Source organism: Microcaecilia unicolor, unplaced genomic scaffold (genome assembly GCF_901765095.1).
Source record: "Microcaecilia unicolor unplaced genomic scaffold, aMicUni1.1, whole genome shotgun sequence".
Taxonomy (NCBI): domain Eukaryota; kingdom Metazoa; phylum Chordata; class Amphibia; order Gymnophiona; family Siphonopidae; genus Microcaecilia; species Microcaecilia unicolor.
This window is the reverse complement of record NW_021963160.1, coordinates 147,160-157,854: the sequence shown is the minus strand read 5'-3', so window position 1 is coordinate 157,854 and position 10,695 is coordinate 147,160. Positions and strand designations below refer to the sequence as shown.

The window sequence follows — 10,695 nt, the reverse complement described above, 5'->3', positions numbered from 1 at the left end:
TTTGGATTTTAGAAGTAATTTCACAGAATCACTCATGAAAGACTCCTTCAGAAATCAGAAAAGCCATGGGATAGGAGGAGATGTATTAAGTTCTGAAGCTAACGTCGAAACCCCTTAAAATTTACACTCCAGCCATCCATATCTATTCAGTCACGATCAGGGCGTAGACCGTAGAAGTCTGCCCAGCACTGGTTATGCTTCCCAAATATCGGCGTCGCCACCTATTCTCCGCTAAGATTCCGCGGAACCATTCCTTCTAAACAGGATCCCTTTGTGTTTATCCCACGCATGTTTGAATTCCATTACCGTTTTCATCTCCACCACCTCCCGCGGGAGGGCATTCCACATATCCACCACCCTTTCCGTGAAAAAAATAATTCCTGATATTACTCCTGAGTCTGCCCCCCTTCAACCTCAATTCATGTCCTCTAGTTCTACCGCCTTCCCGTCTCCAGAAAAAGTTCATTTGTGGATTAATACCTTTCAAATATTTGAACATCTGTATCATGTCACCCCTCTTTCTCCTTTCCTCCAGGGTATACATGTTCAGGTCGGCACGTCTCTCCTCGTACGGTTTGCAACGCAAATCCCATACCATTTTTGTAGCTTTTCTTTGCACCGCTTCCAGTCTTTTTACATCTTTAGCAAGATACGGCCTCCAAAACTGAAGACAATACTCCAATGCGGACAAGGGGAAAGCGATACCCATAGGGCTAAAATAATTCTAACTATAATGCCGGGTTCCATATTAGCAGTCATCATTCAAGAAAAGGATCTTGGGAGTTATTGTGTACAATACATTGAAATCAAAGAATATTACTGCATCTTGATTGTTGCCCATAGGACAGGGTGAGCAAAATGATAAAGGGGATGGAATAGCTCCCTGTCTAAGTAACAGGTTTGAAACATTCTAGTATTTGGGGTGGGGGGCCATTCCATGAAACTAACTGCTAACAGATTTAAAATAAATATAACACAGGCTTTTTTTCAGTCAATGCACAATTAAATACTGGACTTTACTGCAGGAAACTATGGTAAAAGCAAGTAATATAGTTGGGTTAAAAAAAAAGGTTTGGAGAAGTTTCTGGAAGATAGATCTCATTAGCAGCATTAGTTTTGTACTCCTGGAGACTGGCGGTTAATGTATCTGCCCATTAGCACCTGCCAGGTACTTCCCAAAGTGACCCAAACTGGCCCTTGCTGGAAACAGGATGCTTAGCTTGATGGAGCACCGGTCTGACCCAGCGGGACACCTCGAATGTTCTTATCACATTGTGCACAGAGTAGGGTTACCATATGCTGTAGATCTCCCAAAATGCAGTCTTATACCCCTCTTCATATGCTGCCAGTTGGGGGCTAATGGTGCAGCAACTCTCCCAACTCCATTTAGTTCAGGGAGACTTTTGAAAACTTGCCTTATTCAGCACTTTACACTGCTGATCCCACTGTGAGGTCTCTAGTTACCTTACCTCTTCAAGCAAGCCTACACGCTTTCCAAAAATACTAGGATTAGGGGGCATGCGATTAAACTACAGTGTAGTAAATTTAAAACAAATCGGAGAAACTTTTTCTTCACCCAACGTGTAATTAAACTCTGGAATTCATTGCCAGAAAATGTGGTGAAGGCGGTTAGCTTAGCAGAGTTTAAAAAGGGGTTGGACGGTTTCCTAAAGGACAAGTCCATAAACCGCTACTAAACGGACTTGGAAAAATCCAAAATTCCAGGAATAACATGTATAGAATGTTTGTACGTTTGGGATGCTTGCCAGGTGCCCTTGGCCTGGATTGGCCGCTGTCGTGGACAAGATGCTGGGCTCGATGGACCCTTGGTCTTTTCCCAGTATGGCATTACTTATGTACTTATGACTTAAACTACAAGTCCACGTGTACCACCGGATCACACTATGAAAACAGAACCTGGAATACGCTCCCCTATTTAATCCTTTAGTATAGCCCTCTTCCTACCCCTCCCTACACAATCTAATATATCCCTCTTCCTACCCCTCTCTTACATTTTCCCATACTAAACTACACGTTAATCCCAATACACACCCTCCTCCAATTCCCCTACCTCTTCCATCCTCTTTCCTTGCCCATCTTACCTATCCACACATAAACGACCATCTCTTTACTTACTAAATTACAGCTGCACCTATTCTATATCACTTTGTTAACCTGATTTACTGTGTAAGCCGCATTGAACCTGCTAATGAGTGGGAAAGTGCGGGGTGCAAATGTTATAAATAAATAAATATGTCCGATCTCTTTTCATGGGACTGTCAGGGGTCCTGTCATTTTTTTCCAGCTATCCCGTTTGCCCAGGTTTCTGTACTGGTGGGTGGGGGCTGGCCTTTTTCTCCCCCCCTCCCCCCCCCCAAACCTACTGTAGTGCGACCTGGTAGTCTAGTAGCCTCTTTGGAGCAAGAAAGAACCCCATTCTTTCCTACCCGCTGCTGCCGCTTCTTGAAAATGTGGCCTCGAGAGACTTTGCAGCTATTTTCAAGAAGCAGCACAGCGAGCAGCAGGCAAGAAAGAGTGGGCTTCTTTCCTGCCCTGAACAGACCACTAGACCACCAGAGCTGTAAGGTAGGCCCAGGAGGGGAGGGGACAAGCTGCACATGGATGGGAGAGAGAGAAGGGGGTAAACTGCAAGTGGATGGGAGGGAAAGGAAAGGGTGACATGCTGCTCATGGATATTTGCTTTTTTTTTGGTTATCAATAGAAATCAAACAAAATAAAACATGGAAAAGAAAATAAGATGATACCTTTTCTATTGGACATAACTTAATACATTTCTTGATTAGCTTTCGAAGGTTGCCCTTCTTCCTCAGATCGGAAATAAGCAAATGTGCTAGCTGACAGTGTATATAAGTGAAAACATTCAAGCATTAGTATGACAGTCTGACAGGGTGGGAGGATGGGGGTGGGTCGGAGGTATGCATGGGGACATCAAAGCATATCATTGATATTCTAACAGGATGGGTGTGGATAGGTGAGGGGTGGGGTGATCAACAGAGACATACAGCTTTATGGTTTATAATGGGCTAGGAACCCCAGATCCTTCTTAAGTCCTTTCTGTTGGGTGTTAAAATATTCAATCATTCTGACTTCAAAGGTCTTACGTTCTTGTATGGTTTTAAAGTTACCTTTCAGTATTCTCACTGTGAAATCACTGGTGGACACTGTACCAGTGATTTCACAGTGAGAATCCTGAAAGGTAACTTTAAAACCATACAAGAATGTAAGACCTTTGAAGTCAGAATGATTGAATATTTTAACACCCAACAGAAAGGACTTAACAAGGACCTGGGGTTCCTAGCCCATTATAAACCATAAAGCTGTATGTCTCTGTTGATCACCCCACCCCTCACCTATCCACACCCATCCTGTTAGAATATGCTTTTCCATGTTTTATTTTGTTTGATTTCTATTGATAACCTTAAGAGTGGACTAACACGGCTACCACACTCCTCTGCTTTTTTTTGGAAATGTACATATTTTCTAATTTTGTATTTAGACTACGGAAAAAAAATGCATTTCTGTTACATTTACCAGTATTTTCACTGCTTATAGAATCTAGCTTTCTTTGGGGTGACTGTGCGGTGGGGTGGGGCAGGGTGACATTATTTTGTCCCCGCAAATATGTTAACCCTAACACAGAGGAAAGAACATTACTAAAGCATCCTGTTCCTCCTATTTCAGGGAATAAAGATTCTGCCCAGGCATTTCATTTCTGAATGTTATGTTCTTTTTTGCTTTAGTACTGGTGACTCTTTAGTTGAAACTGATGTGCCCATTAAAATAACATATGCAAGCAAATGCTATATTTATTCACTCTCACGGAGCTCACGCCTCTCAGAAACAACACACAACTTAGAAATGTTCACAGTAGCAGGGGGTCACCAGACCTGTATAATCATCTGTGCCTCGAAATACCTCCCTTGAGCTACTCAGAGCACACGGCTCCTAGACCAATGTATATTTTTTTCCGCATCCTTCCAGTCTTGGAAATATTATGTGCACTCAAAATACAAAGAGTTTGCACCGGCTCCAACTGATTCAAATTGACTGAGGTGATCACATCACTCCCATTTCTGCAAAAGCTCCAACGGCTACCTGTACAATACAGGGCTAAATTTATATCTGATTTTCATGACCCTTAAAGGACATGAGCCGAAGTTCTTGAAGAACAGGATCTCCCTCTACACAACTCCACAGACTCTAAGGTCCTCCCCAAGGAATATCCTAACCGCACCCTCTCCAAAGGATGTCACTCAGGGCCAGATGCATCAACCAAACGTAAAAAAATCTAAAACGTAAAAGTCCCTAACGAATTTGGAAAAAACGAAGAATGCACCAAAAAAACAAGTCGCACATGTTCGGTGCGGTATTGAAAAGTACAATGCATTAAAATGGTGTAATCCCCCTCGGAAATCGGCCACAAACGTCAAAACAAACAAACAAAAAAAAAAAACACAAACACGTGTGTTTCGGGAGGGGGCAAAGGCGCTCATCAGGAGCGTCCTGTAAGGACGGCCTTGCCCACCCCCCCACCTGAGGTCCCCGCTGCTCCCCGCTTCCCCCTGCACGAAAACTCAAAATTTTAGCAGCCCCGGTCCCCCTCCCTTCCTCTCGACTCTCCCACAGCTCTGCCTCCCGCCTTCCTTTGCCCCGCCGCCCCCCCTGAGGTCGTCGCCGCAGCACCCCCCTCCACTGGGCCCCCCTTCCGCATTACCGGGCCCGCACAGCGCCTCTCACCTCTGTGTGAAGGCGCTGCACGGGCAAGAAGAACATCTGATCGGCGCCAGTCTTCATGACGTCTCTCTCCTTCCCTGACCTGGGCCCGCCCCCGTCTGACGGCATAACCAGAAGGCATGACCCAAGGAGTGCGGAATCTGACCACATTTAATGCACGCATTCCCTCCAGTCCCCCCCCCCATGTGTGCCAGCTGCCTTTTCGTCATATAGGCCCGAAGAACCATCCTATACCTGCATTCTCTCAGGCACTCATCCGACGTTAGTGTCAGAATGCCCCTTAAAGTGGTTCCCACATCCCAACTCCCCAAAGAAATCCTCAACTCCTCTTCCCACCGCACCTTCAGAACGGAGTAGTCTCTGGGGGGGGGGGGGGGGTTCCCTTTTATTCAAAGATTTATGAAGCCCTTGAACCAAGAGATCTCCTTGCAAAGTCACCTGAAAGAACTGACGTACCCTAACTCCCATCTTAAGACCCAACTGCAATTTATCCAAGGATGCTACATAATGTTTTATCTGTGCATAGGTGAACACGCTCCCCCATGTAGCTCCTATCTGAGTTTGTAAATCCGCAAAGGAGATTAACTCTCCCTCACCATTCAACAAATGTTCCAACAACACAATTCCTTTTTGCTCCCAAGTTCTAAACACAGAATTCTCCAGCCCCGGTTCAAATGCTACATTTCCCCTAATGGACAATTGATCAGACATAATTGGACATCCCACCCCAATTTTTTCACTAGTATCCTCCACATCTCACGTACAGGCTTAAGCAGAAAGCAAGATTGCCTATTGAACCCTTTAATAAATAAAGAAATACTACTTGATTCCTCTTTAGGCATCTTTTATACTGCTTTGACATTTTTGGGATTGACTTTTTATATGGTGCATTTGAGTTGTCTCTGCCCTGGGACTCTTGTTAGCAGTTACATTTACGCGATGACAGTTACACCAGGTCTAAACCTGGTGTAGCTGAAATCACGAACGTGTAGACGCCGATGGTGAATTATGATATTTCTATAATGGGATCTGGGTGCCCAGGTGGTGTGAAAGAATAGGCTTTCATCGCACATCGGGCGCCTAAAAGGAGGCCCCCACTTCCAGAACTGCCCCCCCCCTCCCCCCCGGTTTTAAAAATATATAAGAAATGTACACATTCACACATAATTTCCTTTGAATGCTGGGTTCAACGTTTCTGCAGTAAACAGACCTCCAGTTGTGTCTGCACTGATAGTTAAAAGTGACCATATTACTTGAACCAGCTGTCCACGCCAAGCACATGTTAATAGCACGTGTGTTATGATGTTTTATTTTTATTTGCTGGTTGTTTAGGTGGTCTTATTTAAGCAGGAGTGTACAGTTATTGCAGCACAGGACTTGAATTGCCCATTTCAACGTTAACAATCAAAGCTCAAGCAAGTTTCACTTGGCGGTCTGCAGACTTGGAATAGCAATCTCAGTCCTGCAGGGCTATGAACAGATCAGTTTTACAGCACAACCAAGATACTCAACGGTCTAATGATAAGGAACTGTAAACTAAATTCTGAAATGAAGTGCACAGAAGTCAGTCTCCTTGCTTTTTGAGTGCTTCGGCATAATTTTAAATGTCACGCAGACCAGGAGAAAGAGGAGGAACCCTATACTCTTACCTGTCCTGAACCAGCCATCGGCGGTAAAAGTCTCTCTAGTTTCCTGAGGTTTGTTCCAATATTCTCGGAATACTGCTGGGCCCTTGACTAGAAGTTCCCCTTCTCTGTTCTCAAAGCCAGGGGTTACCTAAAACAAAAAATAAAAACAAATTAAGGCGATCCTGCACACCTCACTAGTCCCCTAACAACCTGCTTCCGGCGCTTTAATGGCATCCTATCGCTCAGCGGAATGACAGTTCCCAGCTCAACGCAACGGTGTTTGTGCTGCTCGTCTGCAGCACAGGCTGCATCAGGCCTAGGTACGATACCGTTGCATTTTGGTATTGGGCCCACAGCTTTGAGACAGCAGCTGTGGAGGATGCTATCTGCCAGCTGTACCACTTGGCACAAACAGCAACCAGTTGGCCAGGGCTGAGATAAAACTGTGAATTTCCCATCACCACTCAGCAAAGCAACAGAAGCTTCCTCTTCTTCTGCTGTGATCTTTGGAATCATTAACATGCTGTTGCAATGACTACAATCCCGGAAACTTCCCACCCTTTACATAACTAGGCTGTGCTGAACATAATCTACAGCGCTAGAATGGCAAGCTGAAGAGAAACAGTTTCTGCAGACACAAGCATATAATCACAGTTTTGATTCTGAATCTAACCTTACATCTATGGTACTTGTACCAAGGAACAAAGGCCTTACTGAGCAATTCCCTCTCCTACTAACAGCATAACAGTTTCCGTTATTGAGAATGCGTCAAAACTGTCCTGAGGCCTATGAAGCCTGCCGGCTCTAAAACCTAACAATGGTCGGTCTGTATTTTGACAAATTTGATAAGCTTTTTACACACATACGTAAGCTCTGCCTGGAGCTACATAAGCATAAACATATGTGCTAGGACATGCTACATACTTTTGTGTAACATACAGAAGAACGGGATTTACTCTCTGATTCAAATTCCAGAAAAGAAATGATACCACAGGGAAAGCTTAAGGGTACATCTGCAGACTCAAAAAGGTTAAAACAATTGTTCCCTATTTAACCTTTCCACCCCACTCATAACTTTATAAACTTCTACCTCTCTGGCTACCTTAAGATCATCATATACAATCACTCCCTCTTTTGTGTACAAAAGTATGTCACCTCTTAAATTGTACAGCTCCCTCTGGTTTTTGCAGCCTAAATGCATGACCCTGTAATTTTTGGCATTAAATCTTAGCTGCCAAATTCTGGACCATTCTTCAAGCTTCGCTAGGTCCGTCCTCACGTTTTCCACACCATCAGGGGTGTCTACCTTATTGCAGATTTTGGTATAACCCGCAAAGAGGCAAACCCTACCAGACAGTCCGGCAATATCACTTACAAAAATGCTAAAAAGCGGCCCAAGGATTGAAACTTGCGGCACACCACTAGTAATACCTCTTTCCTCCGAGTGAGCTCCTTCACCACTACCCTCTGTTTCCTTCCACTGAACCAGGTCCTAATTCAGTCAGTCACTTTAGGACCCATACCGAGGGCACTCGGTTTATTTATAAGTTGTCTATGTGGAACCGTGTCAAAGACTTTGCTAAAATCTAAGCACACTACATCTAGTGCTCTCACCTCAATCCAACTCTCTGTCACCCAGACAAAGGAATTAATCAGATTTGTCTGACAAGACCTGCCTTGGGTCCTTCAATCCACTGGATTCCAGAAACCTCACTGTTCTCTGTTTTAGAAGCGTTTCCATCAATTAACTTAGCAGAGTACCCTTCTCCACCACCGCCAACTCCAGGCTCCGCCCTTTCTGTCTCGCCTTACCCAACGCGTGGAACAAACTCCCCGAGGCCATACGCCAGGCCCCCTCCCTGCCCATCTTCAAATCTCTGCTTAAAGCCCACCTCTTCAACGTCGCCTTCGGCACCTAACCTCTACACCTCTACCCAGGAAATCTAGACTGCCCCAACTTGACATTTCGTTCTTTAGATTGTAAGCTCCTTTGAGCAGGGACCGTCCTTCTTTGTTTATTTTGTACAGCGCTGCGTAACCCTAGTAGCGCTCTAGAAATGTTAAGTAGTAGTAGTAGTAGAGTGGTCAGATTAACTTGCCTGTAGTTCCCAACCTCCTTTTTACTTTTGCATTTGTGGAAAAGGGATCACATCCGCCCTTCTCCAGGACCTCAAGGACCACTCCAAACTCTAGAGAAGCACTGAAAAGGTCAGACATCAGAACCGCCAGAATTTGTCTAAGCTCCTTCATAACCTAAGCTATATACCATCTGGCCCCATCGCTTTGTCCATCTTAAGTAGCTCCTCACAAACACAGTCCTCTGAAAATGGTTCGGGGGATTGCAAGTTTGAGAAGCATCTGTGAAAATGAGAAATACATCAATGGAATGCTTCGTGAAGCATCAAAGATTTCCAGCAGTGGGGAAGAAGAAGCTGTGCTGAAAGAGGACAACTGGACTCAGATCACGAGACACTGCAGGGTCGATACCGTGACTCCACTTGAATTTGAACTACGTTCAGAGGAAAATGATACTACCAGTGGCACTTGCCTCTTTGTCGATGATACCAAAATCTGCAATAAGGTAGACACCCCTGATGGTGTGGATAATATGAGGAAGGACTTAGCGAAGCTACAGGAATGGTCTTGAATTTGGCAGCTTAGATTTAATGTTAAAAAATTCAGGGTCATACACTTGGGCTGCAAAGATCTGAGGGAACAGTACAGTTTAGGGGGTGAAGAACCTTTGAGCACAAAAGAGGAGGGGGACTTGGGTGTGATCGCATGTGATAATCTTAAGGTGGCCAAACAGGTAACATAGTAACATAGTAGATGACGGCAGAAAAAGACCTGCATGGTCCATCTAGTCTGCCCAAGATAAACTCATATGTGTATACCTTATCTTGAATTTGTACCTGTCTTTTTCAGGGCACAGACCGTATACATAGTAACATAGTAGATGATGGCAGAGAAAGACCTGCACGGTCCATCCAGTCTGCCCAACAAGATAACTCATATTTGCTGCTTTTTGTGTATACCCTACTTTGATTTGTACCTATGCTGTTCAGGGCACAGACCGTATAAGTCTGCCCCGCACTATCCCCGCCTCCCAACCACCAGCCCCACCTCCCAACCACCGGCTCTGGCACAGGCACAGACCGTATAAGTCTGCCCAGGTAGAAAAGGTGTTGGCGAAAGCTAGAAGAATGCTTGGGTGCACACGGAGAGGAATGGCCAGTAGGAAAAAGGAGGTGATGATGCCCCTGTATAAGACCCTGGTGAAACCTCATTTAGAATATTGTATACAATTCTGGAGACTCCACCTTCAAAAGTGGCCTAGTGGTTAGGGTGGTGCACTTTGGTCCTCAGGAACTGAGTTCGATTCCCACTTCAGGCACAGGCAGCTCCTTGTGACTCTGGGCAAGTCACTTAACCCTCCTTTGCCCCATGTAAGCCGCATTGAGCCTGCCATGAGTGGGAAAGCGCGGGGTACAAATGTAAAAAAATATATATATAAACAGCATGGAGTCAGTCCAGAGGATGGCTACTAAAATGGTCAGTGGTCTTTGTCATAAAGCGTGTGGAGACAGACAAAGAGCTCAATATGTATACTCAGGAAGAAAGGTGGAAGAGGGGAGATATGAAAGACATTTAAATACCTATGAGCATAAATGCACAAGAGGCGACTCTCTGAAATGAAGGGGCATAGGATGAAGGTGAAAGGGGACAGACTCACAAGTAACCTGAGGAAATATGTCTTCATGGAAACAGTGGGGGAATTCAGGGAACGGCGTCCCGGTGGAGGAGATGAAAACAGTATCTGAATTCAAGAGAGCATGGGACAAGTACATAGGATCTGTAAGGGAGTGATAATGAGAGTAGATGGCATGGATGGGCAGACTGGATAGGCCACATGGTCTTTATCTGCCTACATTTTTCTATGTTTCTATTCTTATTTGTGCTTGTCTTCTGTGCTCCTACTTCATTTGTTACAATTGTACCCCACATTTTCCCACCTATTTGCAGGCTCAATGTGGCTTACATAGTACCGTAGAGGCGTTTGCCAATTCGGTTGATAGCAGATACAAAGTTATATTGTGGTCAGATGAGGTAGGTGTGGTTCATGCGTCATGGGGTCGAAGGAAGTGAAGATTATAAATTGTCCAGTACGATCATTAGTTATGCTGTGTTTCTGGGTGCTGGGATTTATGTTGGATAGGTGAGATAGAGTTGAGATGCTCTGCTCTACCGTTGCCACATGTATGAAGTGCAGTATAGATACATATAAAATACAGATCTTGCTCCATGGAGCTTA

The 10,695-nt window shown here is 44.7% G+C and overlaps 1 protein-coding gene across 1 annotated transcript in view; it reads right to left on the bottom strand.

Moving 5' to 3' along the window:
* Positions 1-6,398: 6,398 nt before the first annotated feature.
* LOC115459023 (acyl-CoA synthetase family member 3, mitochondrial-like) overlaps positions 6,399-10,695 on the bottom strand; it is a gene marked incomplete at its 3' end in the record, with an annotated part of 129,765 nt that continues 125,468 nt past the window's right edge. Inside the window, exon 6 of the mRNA XM_030188883.1 lies at positions 6,399-6,531. Coding sequence (XP_030044743.1) covers positions 6,399-6,531 — 133 coding nt within the window. The remainder of the gene's footprint in view (positions 6,532-10,695) is intronic.